General features: G+C 64.8%; 1 protein-coding gene across 1 annotated transcript in view; it reads right to left on the reverse strand.

Annotated features, from left to right (window-relative positions):
- Positions 1-20,539, reverse strand: part of TRAPPC9 (trafficking protein particle complex subunit 9) — a 364,330-nt gene that overhangs the window by 100,552 nt on the left and 243,239 nt on the right. The window contains exon 20 of the mRNA XM_066379571.1: positions 18,007-18,117. Within this exon, the coding sequence (XP_066235668.1) occupies positions 18,007-18,117 (111 nt within the window). The remainder of the gene's footprint in view (positions 1-18,006; positions 18,118-20,539) is intronic.

Genomic DNA, 20,539 nt, shown 5'->3' on the forward strand with positions numbered 1-20,539 from the left:
GGGGAAGGCCGCAGCTCCCACAGTTCCTCACTGACCCCGAATGCAGGAGGGCGGGGAGGAGCCGAGGACCTGCTACCCCCTCACGGCAATGCGGCTGTTCTGTGTGCATTGGTGACTAACGAGAACTTAACAAAGTTGTGAATCTTCGTGAGCTCTATTTGTTTAAAATTTCTTGGTATTCTCTTTTGAAAACATAATGATTAATAGACGGCCCCACCCGGTGCACTGCGCACCTCTGCCTCTTTCCCTCACAGAAGCGTGTCTGTGCGCTCTGGGCGAGGAGGACTCCGAGGCTGCGCCCGGCCTGGCACCCACGAGGGGCGACCAAGGGACAGGTGCAAAGCTCAGAGTACCCTCATCACACAGAACCCGACAGGGCGCAGTCCAACAGCTGAAACACGGCCTTCTCGCACGCAGCGCTGGCCTCGGATTTGGAAAAGATAAGACACATGGAGAAGGAGCCACTGCCCGCTCCTGCCCCAGTGCTGCACCTCGCCCCAGGGGAGAAGGAGCCACTGCCCGCTCCTGCCCCAGTGCTGCGCCTCGCCCCAGGGGAGAAGGGGCCGCTCCTGCCCCAGTGCTGCGCCTCGCCCCAGGGGAGAAGGGGCCGCTCCTGCCCCAGTGCTGTGCCTCGCCCCGGGGGAGAAGGGGCCGCTCCTGCCCCAGTGCTGCGCCTCACCCCAGGGGAGAAGGGGCCGCTCCTGCCCCAGTGCTGCACCTCGCCCCGGGGGAGAAGGAGCCGCTCCCCGCTCCTGCCCCAGTGCTGCACCTCGCCCCAGGGGAGAAGGGGCCGCTCCTGCCCCAGTGCTGCGCCTCGCCCCGGGGGAGAAGGAGCCGCTCCCCGCTCCTGCCCCAGTGCTGCGCCTCGCCCCGGGGGAGAAGGGGCCGCTCCTGCCCCAGTGCTGCGCCTCGCCCCAGGGGAGAAGGGGCCGCTCCTGCCCCAGTGCTGCGCCTCACCCCAGGGGAGAAGGAGCCACTGCCCGCTCCTGCCCCAGTGCTGCGCCTCGCCCCGGGGGAGAAGGAGCCACTGCCCGCTCCTGCCCCAGTGCTGCGCCTCGCCCCGGGGGAGAAGGAGCCGCTCCCCGCTCCTGCCCCAGTGCTGCGCCTCGCCCCGGGGGAGAAGGAGCCGCTCCCCTCTCCTGCCCCAGTGCTGCGCCTCGCCCCGGGGGAGAAGGAGCCACTCCCCGCTCCTGCCCCAGTGCTGCACCTCGCCCCAGGGGAGAAGGGGCCGCTCCTGCCCCAGTGCTGCACCTCGCCCCGGGGGAGAAGGAGCCACTGCCCGCTCCTGCCCCAGTGCTGCGCCTCGCCCCGGGGAGAAGGAGCCACTCCCCGCTCCTGCCCCAGTGCTGCGCCTCGCCCCAGGGGAGAAGGAGCCACTCCCCTCTCCTGCCCCAGTGCTGCGCCTCGCCCCGGGGGAGAAGGAGCCGCTCCCCACTCCTGCCCCAGTGCTGCACCTCGCCCCGGGGGAGAAGGAGCCACTCCCCGCTCCTGCCCCAGTGCTGCGCCTCGCCCCAGGGGAGAAGGAGCCGCTCCTGCCCCAGTGCTGCGCCTCGCCACGGGGGAGAAGGGGCCGCTCCTGCCCCAGTGCTGCGCCTCACCCCAGGGGAGAAGGAGCCACTGCCCGCTCCTGCCCCAGTGCTGCGCCTCGCCCCGGGGGAGAAGGAGCCACTGCCCGCTCCTGCCCCAGTGCTGCGCCTCGCCCCGGGGGAGAAGGAGCCGCTCCCCGCTCCTGCCCCAGTGCTGCGCCTCGCCCCGGGGGAGAAGGAGCCGCTCCCCTCTCCTGCCCCAGTGCTGCGCCTCGCCCCGGGGGAGAAGGAGCCACTCCCCGCTCCTGCCCCAGTGCTGCACCTCGCCCCAGGGGAGAAGGGGCCGCTCCTGCCCCAGTGCTGCACCTCGCCCCGGGGGAGAAGGAGTCACTGCCCGCTCCTGCCCCAGTGCTGCGCCTCGCCCCGGGGAGAAGGAGCCACTCCCCGCTCCTGCCCCAGTGCTGCGCCTCGCCCCAGGGGAGAAGGAGCCACTCCCCTCTCCTGCCCCAGTGCTGCGCCTCGCCCCGGGGGAGAAGGAGCCGCTCCCCACTCCTGCCCCAGTGCTGCACCTCGCCCCGGGGGAGAAGGAGCCACTCCCCGCTCCTGCCCCAGTGCTGCGCCTCGCCCCAGGGGAGAAGGAGCCGCTCCTGCCCCAGTGCTGCGCCTCGCCACGGGGGAGAAGGAGCCGCTCTCCGCTCCTGCCCCAGTGCTGCGCCTCGCCCCAGGGGAGAAGGAGCCACTCCCCTCTCCCGCCCCAGTGCTGCGCCTCGCCCCAGGGGCCTCACTCTGTCTGCCTCTGGCTCCTGCTGCAGCTGTCCGTGGCCCTGTGCTGGGCCTTCTGAAACCTTGCTTCTGTGCATGTCCTGCCCAGCTGGGGATCACGTCCACGGCCTGCCGAGCGGGGTGGGAGGGGTGGGAGGGGGGGTCTGAGGAAGCTGGCCCGGAACAGCGGCCCCAGCAAGGCCAGGAGGGTAAGCCACAGGTGCTGGGGCGGGGGGGGGGGCTCCCTCTCGCTGCCTTTCCAGCACACTGTCCAGCCCAGCCCTCTCTGCTGCACAAACTATAATCTTCCCAGGGGTCCCAGACACGGCCCGCTCATCCACAAGACAGGGCACAGTGGGGGAGGGGTTCTTCAGCCCTGGGAACCGTGGAAATGGGTGAAAAACAGAGTGAGTGGATTCTCCCGTTTCTCTGAACCTCTGTTACGTGCAGAAAACATTCAGCAACAAAGACAGCACAGAATCGGTGTTGGGCAAGCGTGACTTCCCTTCCCTTCTTTCTGGGATCAGCGGGACGTCACAGGTGTGACGGGCGAGGGGATGACCCTCACAGAGGGCCGGTGCCCGGTGCTAACACGCATTTGCCTCCCTCAGGCTCCGGGCACAGGACAGGCTGCGCGGCCAGGGCAGGAGCGCAGCGGCCTGTGATTGACGTGCGATGTCAGCAATGGTGAGGACCACCAGATGCACCCTGAACGGTTCCCACCACCCCCCCACCCCCCCACCCCCCGTGCAGCCTCCACCACCCAGGTTCACTGGCTGGCTGGCGGGCTGGCGTGCGGCAGACTAGAAAACGGGCATCAGTGACGAGATTCAAGCTTTGGAAATGTCTGCCCTGCACTCGGGGTGGCGAGCACGAACCAGCCACGGGTCCTCAGACAGACGAGCACTACCGACACCCTCCTCCGCTCCAGCCACGGGTCCTCAGACAGACGAGCACTACCGACACCCTCCTCCGCTCCAGCCACGGGTCCTCAGACAGACGAGCACTACCGACACCCTCCTCCGCTCCAGCCACGGGTCCTCAGACAGACGAGCACTACCGACACCCTCCTCCGCTCCAGCCACGGGTCCTCAGACAGACGAGCACTACCGACACCCTCCTCCGCTCCAGCCACGGGTCCTCAGAGACAGACGAGCACTACCGACACCCTCCTCCGCTCCAGCCACGGGTCCTCAGACAGACGAGCACTACTGACACCCTCCTCCACTCCAGCCACGGGTCCTCAGACAGACGAGCACTACCGACACCCTCCTCCGCTCCAGCCACGGGTCCTCAGACAGACGAGCACTACCGACACCCTCCTCCGCTCCAGCCACGGGTCCTCAGACAGACGAGCACTACCGACACCCTCCTCCGCTCCAGCCACGGGTCCTCAGAGACAGACGAGCACTACCGACACCCTCCTCCGCTCCAGCCACGGGACCTCAGACAGACGAGCACTACCGACACCCTCCTCCGCTCCAGCCACGGGTCCTCAGACAGACGAGCACTACCGACACCCTCCTCCGCTCCAGCCACGGGTCCTCAGAGACAGACGAGCACTACCGACACCCTCCTCCGCTCCAGCCACGGGTCCTCAGACAGACGAGCACTACCGACACCCTCCTCCGCTCCAGCCACGGGCCCTCAGACAGACGAGCACTACCGACACCCTCCTCCGCTCCAGCCACGGGCCCTCAGAGACAGACGAGCACTACCGACACCCTCCTCCGCTCCAGCCACGGGTCCTCAGAGACAGACGAGCACTACCGACACCCTCCTCCGCTCCAGCCACGGGTCCTCAGAGACAGACGAGCACTACCGACACCCTCCTCCGCTCCAGCCACGGGCCCTCAGAGACAGACGAGCACTACCGACACCCTCCTCCGCTCCAGCCACGGGTCCTCAGAGACAGACGAGCACTACCGACACCCTCCTCCGCTCCAGCCACGGGTCCTCAGACAGACGAGCACTACCGACACCCTCCTCCGCTCCAGCCACGGGCCCTCAGACAGACGAGCACTACCGACACCCTCCTTCACTCCAGCCACGGGTCCTCAGACAGACGAGCACTACCGACACCCTCCTCCGCTCCAGCCACGGGTCCTCAGACAGACGAGCACTACTGACACCCTCCTCCGCTCCAGCCACGGGTCCTCAGAGACAGACGAGCACTACCGACACCCTCCTCCGCTCCAGCCACGGGCCCTCAGACAGACGAGCACTACCGACACCCTCCTCCGCTCCAGCCACGGGTCCTCAGACAGACGAGCACTACCGACACCCTCCTTCACTCCAGCCAAGACGCTAAGGGACATGAAGATAACAGTGATGAGGTGAGCATTCCAAGACAACGTCCACCCGTCCAGACCGGTCAGAGACGGTAAGAGGCATCCCCACAACCGGCCCCAGAGGAGGGGACGTGCACAGAGATGTCACTGCAGCCAGTCATCGAGACAGGAGGCCCTTCGGACACTGAGACGTCCCAGGAGAGGCTCAGAAGAGGAAGGCCGAGGGAGGGCGGCCACACAGGGTCCTCACGCAGATGAAATGACACCAGTGGCATCATGGACGCTCACACGTGTGGGCTCCTCACAAGCCGGTGGTTCCCGTCACAGACAGAAATGCAGGCACGCGCAGGGTAAGCCTCCTGCTGGAACAGGCCCTCGGGGCCCAGAGCCTGCTGGCCTCACAACTGCCCTGTCCGGCACAGGGAACTGGCCAGCTATCCCCCCACCTCCCAGGCTGCTCTCGGGGGTCCAAGCAGGAGCCTGCAGACAATCCCGTCCCCACCTCTACAATTACGAGCGTCACGGGGCTCAGCTGTCTGCCCCGGACACGAGGACGTGCGCACCACTGCGTCCTGAGAGCACGGCTGTGGGGGCAGCTCCGCGGCCGGCGGCGAAGCCTGTTGGAGGATCTGTGGAAAGGAAGGACAGGGTCCCCAGAGCCGTTCTTCCACGTGTCCAGATTAGAAGGCGGTCCTCCCAGAGGACGGATGCTCCCGTCCTTCCCCTCACTCACGCGGAAGCTGTCACATGTGGCGGGAGCTCCGAGGCAGTGGTTCCGTTCAAACAGAAAGGGAAGGCTGCAGCCGTCCAGAACGTCCCACTGGCGTCCGGGGCGAGTGCGCGGCGGCTGAAGCTCGAAGCACTGACCTGACGGGTCCGGGCACGGACGCCGGGCGGGTGGCCCTGCCAGCACCCCCAAGCCTTCCACCGAGGGACGGGCCCAGGGCCTGGCTCCAGGCGGGCAGTCACACGGAGCCTTCCACCGAGGGACGGGCCCAGGGCCTGGCTCCAGGCGGGCAGTCACACGGAGCCTTCCACCGAGGGACGGGCCCAGGGCCTGGCTCCAGGCGGGCAGTCACACGGAGCCTTCCACCGAGGGACGGGCCCAGGGCCTGGCTCCAGGCGGGCAGTCACACGGAGCCTTCCACCGAGGGACGGGCCCAGGGCCTGGCTTCAGGCGGGCAGTCACACGGAGCCTTCCACCGAGGGACGGGCCCAGGGCCTGGCTCCAGGTGGGCAGTCACGGAGGGGCACCTGCCTCACGCCTCGCACCGCGTCAGCCTGGCCACTGGACCTGCGCACAGTGACACATCCCCACGGGCTCAGACGCTTCAGGGCCACGGCACGGTTCGGCCACCTCTTTCCCCGCCACTGTCCGAGCTGAGGTTGGCTGACCCGGTCCAGGAAGGGGAAGTGCGGGCGGGCAGGGTCCCAGAATCCGGCCACCCTCTCCCTGACCCGTGACCTGAGCGCCACACCGAGCTCTGCTGTCACGCCCTAACATGTCCACGCCTTTGTCACCAGAGCACAAGCCAGTGAGAGCCAGCAGCTCTGCCCGGACAGCCACAGCGCAGGCCCCGCAGGCCTCACGCACAGGCCACGCTCTGGGGCCCTCCCGCTCCCCGGCCACGAGCCTCCGCAGCCGTCTGCCTGGGGGCCCTGTTGCTGCTCCCCCCACTGCAGTGTTCTGGCCCAGTTCAACCCCTGCTGCTGCACCGGGGACGTGAGGCTCAGCGCAGACGGGGTCCCCACGCAAAGCGGAGGAGACGGGCGTGCCGCGCGGGGCCGGGAGAGCGTGACAGGAGGTGAGGACACGCCGTGCTGTGACCCTGCGGGTTCTGATCAAGTCAGGCACGTGCTGACGACCCCGTCTCTGCCCAGCACGCAGTCGCCACCTCGGCCTCCGGGGCTGAGAGCGCAACAGGGTGGAAACGTGAGCACAGAGCATCCGAGAGGCACGTTCCCTAAGCGGATGCTCGTCCGTGGGGCTTGGAGCAAGGAAGTCCATCGGCTCTCTGGTAGGTCGTTTCATTAGCACGGACCCATCAGTCAACCCCCCCCCCCCCCACTGAAGCACCTCCTTAGAGGGTCTGCCGCGGGCTCCAGCCCGGGGTCCCCACGGGCATGGGGAGCTCACTCACTCACTGTCCATCTCTCTCCCTCTGAGCGGCTGTGTGACTCCAGTTTTCCTAACACTTCTCTGCTGTCCCTCCTCCGCGTGGACGTGAACTACTGGACAGGGAAAGAGAGAAGCAGCCGAAACTCAAGTTTGTTTTAACTGGGGAGACTTTTGTCACTTTCTGTCCCACCCAACATTATCATCTTCATCTTACATTTCATACTGTGAGACTCTCCCAGCACCAGATGGGAGGAGATGAAACCTCGTAATGAAATGGAAATATTAAGCTGTGAGTGAATCAGACAGAGTGAGAACACACGGGACGATGGAGCAGGAGAGCCAGAGGCACAGAGGGGCTGCGGCTGTGGGCGCACGGGCCGTGGGGCCAGAGGGGACACGGAGGACCAGGCCTCTGCACCAAGGACAGGAGAGGCAGCTCCCGTCCGTCTGCACCCAAGGGCTCAGACAGGAGGAGACGGCGCAGAGAGACCCTCAGGAGCCCAGGGCATCGGCACGATCGAGCAGCCGTGTCCACGGCCGTGCAGCCCCACGGAGACCACACTCTGTCACCACCGCGTCCACGAGGCCCCGTCAGGCGGGGATACGCGGCGGCCAGCTCCGTGCCACGCTGCGAATGCGTGCTCGCCGGGCTGCCCAGAGCTGTCTCGGTGAAGACAGAGCTTCTCTCTGAGGAGTGAGGGGCTCTCTCACTGTGCCTCAACTCTGAGAACACACTTCGCTTTCTCCGCTCCACCACTGAGGCTGTGGCCCAGTTCAGCCTCAGAACGACTGATCTTTCTGCCTCCTCATGGCGAAAGCCCGTTCCGTCTCTCGGAATCAGACTGGGGACAGTGCGTGTGCCCAGTGTGCTGGGCGTGCACAGGGCCTTCTGAACTCAGTGTCCCGTCTAACCCTCCCCAGAATCCCACGAAGTCACCCTCTACTTCTTACCACAGGAGGAGGCGCGGGCTCGGGGAAGTAAGGGACTCGCCAAACAGCTCCATGAGTGACAAAGTCATGGGAGGCCGCAGTGGGACAAGCTGACCTGGCCTGACGCGGCAAGGCTTCCTGGCGTCCCGCGGTTAGGCCTGTCCAAGGGCTCTCCCCAGGACAGTGAGCCAGGACCGTGCCAAGAACAGGAGACAAGAGGGGACAGGCCCTGGCAGGTTGGCTCAGCGGTAGAGCGTCGGCCTGGCATGCGGGGGACCCAGGTTCGATTCCCGGCCAGGGCACACAGGAGAAGTGCCCATTTGCTTCTCCACCCCCCCCCCTCCTTCCTCTCTGTCTCTCTCTTCCCCTCCCGCAGCCGAGGCTCCATTGGAGCAAAGATGGCCCGGGCGCTGGGGATGGCTCCTTGGCCTCTGCCCCAGGCGCTGGAGTGGCTCTGGTCGCAGCAGAGCGACACCCCGGAGGAGCAAAGCATCGCCCCCTGGTGGGCAGGGCATCGCCCCTGGTGGGTGTGCCGGGTGGATCCCGGTCGGGCGCATGCGGGAGTCTGTCTGACTGTCTCTCCTCGTTTCCAGCTTCAGAGAAATACAAAAAAAAAAAAAAGAGGGGACAGAAGAGACAGTGAGCGTTGGGGGCGCCTGTGACAGAGAGCTGACATGACGAGCTCTGGGAAGGGGGGGGCAGGGCGGCCCCCACCTGGAAGGGAAGTGCCTCCCTTGGGCCAGGGCAGCTCCTGCAGGACCAGAACTGGTCATAGGAGTCACTGCTGGACTGTTCCCGGGGGGCACACAGCGTCGTCTCTGCGGATGGGCCCTGAAGAGTGTTATGGGGCCTCAGGAGCGAACAGACCCCGAGGATGTCCGTCAGGGAAACCAAAGGGCACCCCCGGAATGCGCCTCATGGTGGAAAACTGCAGCAGCCAGAGCCACACCGCTCAGAGCCGGCGAGCCCGTTCCACGCCGAGCTGCTGGTGCATTCATGCTTTATCCTGTAGCATCCCTCAGTCAGAGGAGGCTCCTCACAGGAGCTAAAAATAGCCATCGCGAGTCCAATTAGTCCCAAACAGCCACAGCAACATCGGCCAGGCTCGGGAGTTGCCATGGAAATGGAAAAGCACACGGCCCTGGCGACCTGCGAGGTCACTGGGGTCTTGGGCGACCCCAGTGGCACAGCTCTGGCGGGGGCATTGGGCCGGACTGCCACGCTCCCTCCATCGCCCGTCCCTGGCGGGGGCATTGGGCTGCACTGCCACGCTCCCTCCATCGCCCGTCCCTGGCGGGGGCACTGGGCCGGACTGCCACGCTCCCTCCATCGCCCGTCCCTGGCGGGGGCATCGGGCTGCACTGCCACGCTCCCTCCATCGCCCGTCCCTGGAGGGGGCACTGGGCTAGACTGCCACGCTCCCTCCATCGCCCGTCCCTGGCGGGGGCACTGGGCTGCACTGCCACGCTCCCTCCATCGCCCGTCCCTGGCGGGAGCATTGGGCTGGGCTGCACTGCCACGCTCCCTCCATCGCCCGTCCCTGGCGGGGGCATTGGGCCGGACTGCCACGCTCCCTCCATCGCCCGTCCCTGGCGGGGGCATTGGGCTGCACTGCCACGCTCCCTCCATCGCCCGTCCCTGGCGGGGGCATTGGGCTGCACTGCCACGCTCCCTCCATCGCCCGTCCCTGGCTAGCAACCACACTGGCCCTGCTTGTAAGCTGGCCTTCGCTCTGTAAAGGGGCTGAGGAGCCAGGGACAGCCGCAGAGAGCTGGGCTCAGGGTCGAGCAGGGGGCCCAGGGCCCAGGGTGCCGACTGTGTGGACCAGGGAGGGACCTCGTGCTCCAGGCCCTCCGTGATAACGTGGGGACAGCAGCACCCACCCACAGCTGTGTCGGTGACGCTGGGACATGCCTCTCTGCGTCTGGCACACGTGCCCCCTGCCTCAGGGACGTGCAGGGAGAGGGGAGGAGGGCGAGTCCGAGTCCCAGGCCCGGCCCAGCTGCGTCCGGGAGCAGAAGCCCAGTCGGGCGACTTGCTCTCCCAGCTGCATGGAGGCGCGAGGTCGCTGGGGGGGCAGGATGGCGGCTCGCACTGCCCCCCCCCCCAGTCTGGACCGCCTGCGGAGTCAGGTCAGCCGGGGCTCCAGGGCCTGCCAGCTGCCCGGCCTCCCTGTCCAGTTGCCTCCTTTTGTCCCTCTAAACACCCTGCGCTGTAATCAGATTGACCTATTTTCTTCTCCCCAATGTACAGACGCCTTTGCCAAATCTCCAGCCCCATCCACAGCCCGACAGGGGCAGCTCCATGAACAAAAAGCGCCCCACTGCCAGGCGGGGCTGGTCACAGATACGGGCCTGCTGGTGCTGAGGGCCTGACAGGAAGGACACGAGCTGGGGCCACCGTCCCCCGGGCCGACGTGGAGAAGCAAGCAGGCACGGGTGGGCAGGGAAGCCCGTCACGGGGACGACGAGAGCAGAGCCGGCAGGGGGAAGGCGACCGGGCAGGGAGGTGACCGGGAAGGAAGGCGACCGGGCAGGGAGGCGACTGGGCAGGGAGGTGACCGGGAAGGAAGGCGACCGGGCAGGAAGGTGACCGGGCAGGGTGTCTGACACCAAAGGAATGGAAAGAGGGCCCCAGCGCTCGCCGTCCAGGGGCCAGAGCCAGGGCCGTGACACCCTTTCCCTGACAATGGCCCTCACACCTGCTTGTGCGCGAGGCGTGACGGACAGTCCCACAACTGCACAGTCCCCTTTTCCTGACGTCCCCCCACGGTCTCAGCATGTCGGATCCATGCCATTCCCACGGCTGAGCTCAGACCCCTCCCCGAGGCTCACCCCTCACCTCTGGCCTGGGGACCTAGCGGCTGTCCTCTCCGTGCTGGGACGCTGGGGGCGGCGGCGTCCACAAGGTGTTCCCTCCCCTCCCGTGGAAGGGACATGCCTCCCCTGCCTGTGTCACTGGCTCCACTGTCCTCGCTGTGGCAGCTGAGCACGGCATTGCTAATTCCACAAAGACAGTTTCTGATAGCGGCATAACAGTCAATTACACGAGGCACCACAATTTACCAATCACGCCCTATTGTCCGACATTTTGGTTGTTCCCAATGTTTATATAAATAACGAAGACACAAACATCCCTGGGCTCAGCACGGACTGCGGCTCAGCTATTTCTTCCCAAGGAGAGCGTCCCGGGGGACAGGGCGCCCCGGGGGACAGGGCGCCCCAGGGGACGGTGTCCCGGGGGACAGGGTGCCCCGGGGGACAGGGCGCCCCGGGGGACAGGGCCCGCCGGTGCCAACACTGCCGAGGCTCTTCGTCATGCACCACCGAATGGTTTTGTAGTAAGGGGAGCGTGTTCCCACGAAAACCTTCACATTCCATGGCAGATGAGCCAAAACTGAAGGGAGAGGGGCCCACATGGCCTGGGGCCCCACCCTCTGAAGGTTCCCGAACACCTGGGGACCCCGGGAAGCCACGGCCACCAGGGAACTGGGGAAAATGGGGGAACAGTTGACCTTGGCCAGCACCCTCAAAGGCCACATCAAGGTGCCACCTCCAGCAACGCAAGGACAGCCCTGGACGTGGGGACGCGCCCAGGCTCGGAGCCCGAGACCTGGTGTGACCTCAGCTGTCCACGCCAGTGACTTCCATCAGATGACATCAGTCCTGCTCACAGCTCACACCCGCCCAGCACCGAGTGGCATCTTGAGGACCTTCCACGCCCACAGACCTGGGTGACCTGCTGTCTCTGACCTCCTCACCTCTCCTGCCGCCCGCCCTGTCTCCCCAGAGCTCGTCTCATCTCCTACACGCCCTGTGGCGAGCGCCCCTCTGGAACGTGGGCCCGTGAGGACAGGGACCTGTCCCTTTGCTACAGCGGCCCGAAGGGACGGAGACACCAGGGTGTCTCTGCATCCCCAGTTCCTTCATTGAATCCCATCTGCAGTCCCCCTGCCACGTGAGGAGCGTGGCCACTGGTTTGGGGGCAGGGGCGTGGGCGTCTCTGGGAGACATGACTCTGCTGTCACTGTCACCCTCGCTCCCCACCAGCTGCTGCTCAGGGCCCGGGGACAGAGACAACGGACCAGGCATGGCCCCTCTCCTGTGCGCCCGTGCGTCTGGGGACAGACACCTGCAGACGCACAGTCGTGGCAGAGTGAAGACTTGACAAGCAGGTAGAAGTTGCTGGGGACACAGAAGACAGGAGGTATCCTGGCAGAGAGGATGCCCGGAGCAGTGGGGGAGAGAACACGAGCCCCCAGCCTGACAGGAGAGGGACGGGGGCACAGTGAGGACGACGGTAGGGCCGGGCTCCGGGAGGACGGCAGGGCTGGGTTCTGTGAGGACGGCAGGGCCGGGTTCTGTGAGGACGGAGGACGGCAGCGCTGGGTTCCGGGAGGACGGAGGACGGCAGGGCCGGGCTCTGGGAGGACAGCTCTCTCTGAGGTGCCTGGTCAAGCCCTGGGATCTCGGAACCAGAAAACTAGGCCTGGTCTTGGCTCTTCCAGCAGCGGGCTAGCAGGCCCTGGACAAGCTACTTTACTATCTCCAGGCCTCATCTGCTAGGGGGTCTGGGCTTTGGGATCACCAAGACCCCTTCCAACTTCAAGATTCCAAAGTCTTATGGCCTTAAGAGGTCTGTTTGTTTGGTGTTTTTCAGGACAATCATTAGACACACTCAGAAAAACTGCATCTCTAAAGCAGTACTAAGAACAGTTCAGAAAATGTCAAGAGGTTAAGCAGGAAAAACTAACATGGGAAGATTGTTTTTCCCAAAGTCTGCTGAGTGCTTTGAGTGATACAGAGTTCCAGAGGCTAGATTGCTAATTTCCCCAAAACAGGACCCGAGAACTTTGACCCCGGTGCCATTAACACACACGCTTGAGAAGACAACTCCATGCCCGCGCTCAGGAACTGCCCATCGTGACGTGACCCAGACAGGCCCGGCTCGTCCCGGGGGCCTGAGCAGAGCTGGCACCTTCCCTTTCCGCTGCCCCAGTGACGGTGGGGGCAGGGTGAGGCTCTGTCCACACTGCCCGGGGCCTCGGGCGGCGTCCAGCCAGCCGGGGGTGCCTGCTGGCTCACCTGTCCTGGTCTCCACACCGCGGGTCCCTGCAGAGCCCAGTGTCTGCGCACACCCACACACCTGCAACCCTGCAGCTCAGAGCCTCCCGTCCTCGCAGTCAAAGGTCTGTCATTAGGGACAAGCACTCAGAACACTCATGTGTGCTCTGAGATGCTCCCTCCCTCACCGGCCACACTGGGCCTGCCTGTCTCGGTGGGCACAGTCTCCCCACTTTCTCTGGGCGGGATGCCCAGGGAGGCAGCAGCTCGGGTCCGGCCTCCCCTGAGTGGACCAGGTCTGCACTCACCCCCACGTCTCAGGCACGCAGCTGCCGAACGGGCTGCGGAGGTCTCAGGAGACGGTCCTGAGGTCCCATGTCGCAGAAAACCATGCCTTCCTGAATTCCTAGTCGCCAAATATCTCCCAAGAGCAAAGGTTCCAAAGCACAGAGGCTCCGCCCCCGACCTGGGGCTGGGGGTGGGATGGGGTGGGGCGCTAACCCTGCGGGGCCGAGACCCCCCAGCAAGGCGTCCCCCTGCGGGGCCGAGACTCCCCAGCAAGGCGTCCCCCTGAGGGGCCGAGACTCCCCAGCAAGGTGTCCTCCTGCGGGGCCGAGACCCCCAGACTCCCCAGCAAGGTGTCCCCCTGCGGGGCCGAGACCCCCCAGCAAGGTGTCCTCCTGCGAGCTCCCAGCACAACCCCGCCTTCCCTGTTCCAGAAACATCCCAGGACACACGGAGCAAACACACAAGGTGCAACTACTTTGTAACATGGAGCAGCACCCAGGGGCGGAAGAGAGGGCAGCAGCACCGTGTTAAGGAGGGTCTGCCATGGGGGACAGGTTCACGGGGACGAGGAATGGGAAATAAAAGGATTTCCTTTGCCGCACCAGCAACAGCAGCCGCGAGGCAGCGCAGGGACTGACAGCCTGGAGCCTGCGCAGCCCCAGCGCTGGCTGAGGGGCAAGTCCTTGGTGCCCATTGTTTTATAAAAGAACCCTTTGGCAAAGATGCCGACAGGCAGCCACGGAGAGAGCTGAGCGAGGCCAACACAAAGGACCCTCCTGGGCGCCGGGCCGTGCGAGGGGTGCGGGCTCCCAGAGCCGGTAAGACGAGGCCCTGGCTCATCTGTCACACGGGCGCAGGGCGAGGTCATGCTGCACAGCCCACAGCAGAGACCAGAGGCCGAGTGTGCCGCATCCCGTGCCAGCATGGCTGCCTGGACGTCTCCTGCAAATCTCCTCACGGCTTGACGGCTCTTCCTCCTCATGCTTTTCGTCTGGATGGACCACAGTTCACTCCCCAAGTGCGTAGCAGGTGATCATCAGCCACTCCTGTCTCCTCGTGGGGCCTGACAGGTCCAGTTTGCTGGACTGGGGGTGTACAGAGCTTCCACGGCAAGGCCAAGGTCAGAGGGCCGCGCCACAGCAGGGACGCCACCCGAAGCCAGACCTCCAACTCCCAGGGCCGCGCCCTCTGCCCACGGCCACAGCGTGGCATTCTGGTGTGGCGGAAGCCAGCTGCCCTGCAAGGACAGCAGCTGTGGGGCTGTAACCTCTGCATGTGGCAGGATCCTCTCCCACCCCAGCTCCGACCTCTGCGTTCCCCGGTGAGTGAACGGCAACACCACCCACCTGAGCACCCCAAATAGAAGCTTTCCTTCCTTCCTCCACACCCACCACCACTGCCAATTCTCCCCCTTCCCGCCCTCCCTCTCGAGGACTTCTGGGAGCCAGCCTCTTCTCCCTGTGCCAAAGGGCACCCCACCCGGCTCCCGCGGCCCACCTGAGCTCAGCTCCCAGGCTCTCATGCTGGGACACCCCTTCCAGGTACTTCACACGAGGCCAGTCTGCCTAGCACCCTTGCCCCTCCAGAGACAGGCCCTGCCGTCCCTCCAGCCTCACCCTGGACCCTTCTCTCTGCCCTGTCGACTCCGACTCCGAGCCACTCCCAGCCTCCAGAACTGGGAATGTGCTCCCCCTTGGCCTCTGGCCTGACACAGGCTGCCTCCGACCTAACTACCCCACTCAGCTAACTCTGGTCTGGACAGCTCCTTCTTGGCCTTCAAGTCACCCTTGAAGGCCACTTCCACAAAGAAGCTGTCCCCAACTCCCAGACATGTGGCAATGTTTTCTGTGACTACAATGCCTGAAGACGAGGTGGGCGGAGGAGGGGAGGGAGACGGAAGGTCAAGGTCTCCCTGCTGCAGGTCAGGCGGGGTCAGCCTCTGTGCATCTGCTGACGGGCCGGAGGACACGGACCAGAGGAGACAGCGTTCCTCACAGCCTCCCTGGGGCGAGGGGAGGAGGCCAAAACGGTTTCAGCCACGGGGCAGTCGGGATGACAGAGCCACTGGCTCCACAGCAAGTGTCCCCACGGTGAGAAGAGGCAGCTCAGGACAGACCCTGTGAGCAGACAGTGTCTCAGTTCTTGTGCATCTCGAGGAGAACCCCAGGTAGATTGGGCCCGAGAGGGAATTTATGAAAGTGGGGGCGGAAAAGGGGGTGTTCCAAGGGGGTCAAGTTATGGACAACACATCACATAAAACGGAAACCATATTTTAGGGTCTTAGAACCTCAGGGGCTCAGACATCAGGGCTCCCCCAAAGGGCAGGCCCCCTGAGATGCAGCTCTGCCACATGGACACCCAGGTTCCACATGAACCCCAGTGACAGGAAACTCACTGCCCACTGGGCCGGCAGCTGCCGGGCCAACAAGGGCAGCACCACCATGTGCTGAGGGCCCCCTGGGCGGGTCCCCATCAATGCCTGTAACTCTCATCACCACCGTGTGCTGAGGGCCCCCCGGGCAGGTCCCCGTCGACGCTGTAACTCTCACGGCCACCCTCGAGGTCCATGCTACCACCCCGTTTCACCAGCAGGGAGACGACTTGACTCGGGTTGGGTTGAGTTCAGGGTTCCTCCCCTGACATCCAGCCCGCTGGGGCTGTGGGCCCCCCGAAACGTCACCACAGGAAAGGAGAATGTGCCTGTGCCCAGTGTACTGACGGCTCGGCGAGGGCTCTGTGCGTGCTCCGGAACCAGCACAGGACGGGGGAGTGGGCCGCGGCCGGAGGTGGAAGTGCTCCGTCCATGCCAGGCGCATCCTGCCCGGCGCCCAGCAGCTGGGACGGGCCTGAGGGCACCTGTGCCTATGTGCCTGGCCCGCCTTCCCGTTGGCACGCCCATATCCACTGTCACCTGTGTCCCACGGCCCCTGACACACCCACACCGGCAGCCGCCCACGTCCCACGGCCCCTGACACGCCCACATCAGCGGCCGCCCGCGTCCCACGGCCCCTGACACGCCCACATCGGCAGCCGCCCGCGTCCCACGGTCCCTGACACGCCCACATCAGCGGCCGCCCGTGTCCCACGGCCCCTGACACGCCCACATCGGCAGCCGCCCGCGTCCCACGGCCCCTGACACGCCCACACCGGCAGCCGCCCGTGTCCCACGGCCCCTGACACGCCCACATCAGCGGCCGCCCACGTCCCACGGCCCCTGACACGCCCACATCGGCAGCCGCCCGCGTCCCACGGCCCCTGACACGCCCACATCAGCGGCCGCCCACGTCCCACGGCCCCTGACACGCCCACACCGGCAGCCGCCCGCGTCCCACGGTCCCTGACACGCCCACATCGGCAGCCGCCCACGTCCCACGGCCCCTGACACGCCCACATCAGCGGCCGCCCGTGTCCCACGGCCCCTGACACGCCCACATCGGCAGCCGCCCGCGTCCCACGGTCCCTGACACGCCCACATCGGCAGCCGCCCGTGTCCCACGGCCCCTGACACGCCCACACCGGCAGCCGCCCACGTCCCACGGCCCCTGTGGTGCTGCAGCGGCTGGGCACGCCCCCTAGAACAGAGCCTGTGGCGACCTGGCACCCTTCACTACCGGCCACCAGGGGCGCTCCCAGCACAGTCCCCGGCTATGGTGCCGCTGCTGGCCCGGGTCCCACACTTCGAGAACCTCGGCTCCTACAGGAGTGCTCCAAGCCAGCCATGAAGTTGTCATTTGTCCTGACAGTAAAAATGGGGAAAACCCAAAGGCAGAGGAACATCTTCAAAATCCTTCCCACATCCATTAAAAATACAATGAAAATAAAAAAGTAATGAGGATCATTTTCTTCTGCTTGGCACCCAAGGTCCTCTAAGGTCGGGGCCTGCCTGGCTCAACCCCACCCCCACCTCCGCCTCCAGATGAAGCTCCGCTGAGCTGTCCATCAGATGGGGACAGCGACCCTTGCCCGAGAACACACACACATCTACAACCTTACTATTAGAGGAAGGGGCACACTGTGTGACAGTGCACACATCCACAATCTCCACTATTAGAGGAAGGGGCACACTGTGTGACAGTGCACACAGACCTGCTCTCCCTCGGCCCAGACAGAGGTTCCTGGGGAGGCGCGCTTCAGCTCGGGGCCACGGCCACGGTGCACAGCCACCAGAGGTGTCCAAATCCCGCTGGGCCACCGAGGGCCCAGACCGGGGCTGGTTCCCCCTCTCCCCGGGCAGCGGCTGAGCGGGAGCCTTGCTGTCTGATAAGCTGAGTGTGGTGGCAGCGGCCCTGCGTTACCTGGCCACTCACGGACCTCAGACAGCATGCGCTCCGTGCCCTGTCATCCGAGCTCGTGAAGAACAGCGGGGGCTTCTTGACCCGAGCGGGCAGAGGGGTGCGCGCTTTGTGTAAGAGCTCCCTGCTCAGCACCTGGGGCGTGGGCTCGGGCAGTCCGGGAAGAGGAAGCATCAGATGAGGATGCCTCCGTCACGGAGGAAGAGGAGCAGACACGCGTGCCCCCATCACGGAGGAGGAGCAGACACACGTACCCCCATCACGGAGGAAGAGGAGCAGACACGCGTGCCCCCATCACGGAGGAGGAGCAGACACACGTGCCCCCATCACGGAGGAAGAGGAGCAGACACGCGTGCCCCCATCACGGAGGAGGAGCAGACACGCGTGCCCCCGTCACGGAGGAGGAGGAGCAGACACGCGTGCCCCCGTCACGGAGGAGGAGGAGCAGACACGCGTGCCTCCGTCACGGAGGAAGAGGAGCAGACACGCGTGCCCCCGTCACGGAGGAAGAGGAGCAGACACGCGTGCCCCCATCACGGAGGAGGAGCAGACACGCGTGCCTCCGTCACGGAGGAAGAGGAGCAGACACGCGTGCCCCCGTCACGGAGGAGGAGCAGACACGCGTGCCCCCATCACGGAGGAAGAGGAGCAGACACGCGTGCCCCCATCACGGAGGAAGAGGAGCAGACACGCGTGCCTCCTGACAGGGGGGCGCGTGGGGACGGGGTCACTCACCGCTGGCCTTCACCCGCGTGCAGGGTGAGCTCCTCGTTGTTGCGGGCGCGGACTGTCAGCTCGTGCTCGGTGGCGTTGAAGACATCCAGGAGCAGGTGGCACTGCCGGGTGCTGTGTGGGAAAGACAGAGGGGCCTTCAGAATGTCCTGACAGCCCAAGAGGAGAGTGACTTTGCCTTTTCCACTACTTGAGGGTGTCAGGCGAGAAGGGCCCCCGGGCTAAGGGATGGCTGAGACTCATTCCGAACAAAACTCTAAGAAGTAGGTGGAGCCGCCCCTCGGTCCTGGGGGCTGCATACTCACCACCATGGTGTGCCCGGCACAAACCACGTGGCCTGGGAGGTAAACAAGTCCTCCAGGTGTCTGACACGGGAGGCCCAGAACACCTGCAATGTGAGTGAGCCAGCCTGCGAAGGCACCGGACACAGCGTCACTGAACAAGTGCCGTGTCCACGTCACAGTCCCCTCAGCCTGGCTTTCACAGGCCCCAGGCACGGCGCGGGCCGGGTGCGTGTCTGCCCGGGGTCCCGCACACCCTCCCCTCCTCGCGGCTGTGGAAGACACCGCAGGTGTCACTCCCCACCCCCAGCCCTGTGAGAAACCCCTCTCCCCGCCCTCCCCACTGCAGGTGATGACGAGGAGAGGGGAGGTCCAGGGGACAGGGTTCTGGCCAGGAGACTGCCCACCCCAAACAAGGAGACAAGGCCTGAGAGAGGGCGGCACCCACCCTCGGGCCTCCCCCGCCCCTTCCTTTCTCCCTGGAGATGAACGAGACGTGAGAACCCCGGCAACCGTTCGCAGGCTATGAGGACGCACGCTGCAGCTATGGAGGGCACGGTGGGGCCGGGGGGTCTGGGGAGTCACAGTGGGGGCAGCCCCACACCGCCGCCTGCCCTCCGGACTCATTAGCTACCCATGAAGGACCAACCACACACACTCCGCCCTGGGGTGTGGCTCTGTTACAGTTCAATGCTGCCTAAGACTAACATCGCATCCTAAATGCCAAACACCGCTGCTGGCACATGACAGGTCATCAATAGCTATCTGCAGATTGACACAGGACAGCCATACCCCTGCCAGGGACAGACTCAGGGGGCAGCCACAGAGGCAAAAGACACTGAAAAAAAAGACCCAGAAAAGGATGGGGGCTCTGGATCATCCGCCTAGTACGACTTCCACACAGGCCCCTGCCAACGCATCTGTACTCTCAGATGTGCTCGCTGACGCGGGAGGCGGGGCTTCGCTGGCTGTGCGGGGTAAGGGCGGAAGGGCTGACGCTCCCACAGGGGCCGTTTGTCACAGTAGTCCTGGGCTGTCCCCCCTAGACCTGTCCCCTGGGGAAGGAACGTGAGGCTTGGGAGAGCTGAAAACGTAGGGAGGTGACTGAGACCCAAGACAGAGCACGCAGAATCCTCTCATTGCTATAGGAGAGGAGAACACAGATTCCAGACCCAGACTCGGTTCTGTTCTTGCCAGAGGAGGGAAGTGAGGTGCAGAGGGGTGCAGGCACTGGTCTGCGGGTGTGCATGCACACACGCACGCACATATGCACACACGCACACATAGATGCACACCTGTACACACACATGTGCACATGCATGCGTAGATGCACACCTGCATGCATAGATGCACACCTGCGCACACACATGTGCACACGCGCACACATAGATGCACACCTGTACACATGTGCACACACGCATGTGCAGGTGCACACCTGCACACACAATGTTCACACACATGTGTAGATGCACACCTGCACACACAATGTTCACACACATGTGTAGATGCACACCTGCACACACATGCATGCACATGTGCGCACACATGTATAGATGCGCGCACACATGTGCACACACGCATGTGTAGATGCACACCTGCACACATGCTCAAAACACACACACAGGCATCATCAAAAGGCCACAGGGCATCTGTGAAGTATCAATTTTTAAAAACGTGTGCACACAGCCCTCGGGGGAGGAAGGCGGAGCGCGCCCCCCCAGCTCTCGCTGTGCGCAGTTAGACGTCGTCTGACACAGTCTTCGGATGAGCAGGTCTGCGCCGGGTGCTTCTGGGTTCTCTGGGTGGGGGTGTCCCCGCCCCCAAAGGTTCAGCACTGGGAAAATATTCATTAGCTCTGACAGCTGCCTACAAGAGGCCTCTTCACTCAGCTCACAGAAAAATGAGCTTTCAAGAATGATCTATTCTGCCTTTGTCATAACTTCATGAAATCTTTAATCACAGCAAAATCTTTCATCAGAAGAGGGAATTCGTAAAACATTCATCAGAGGAGGAAAAGGGCAGCGGTTCTCTCAGGGCCGGGCAGGTGATTCCAGCAGCCGGCGTGACCGCTCGGCTACACAGGCATGGGCACGGGTGTCCTCCACACACACCCACGCGGTCCTTCCGTCCTGGGTTCTGACTCACCACGTGCGGGCTGGGGCGCCCGGGATCCCGCGCCCCACGCCCTCTCACTGAGGACAGGAGACATGGCTGGGTCTCTGTCTCTGTGTTCACGAAAGGACCCCTCCCCAGAC

The sequence above is a fragment of the Saccopteryx leptura genome, chromosome 3, assembly GCF_036850995.1.
Source record: "Saccopteryx leptura isolate mSacLep1 chromosome 3, mSacLep1_pri_phased_curated, whole genome shotgun sequence".
In the NCBI taxonomy this organism is placed as follows: Eukaryota; Metazoa; Chordata; class Mammalia; order Chiroptera; family Emballonuridae; genus Saccopteryx; species Saccopteryx leptura.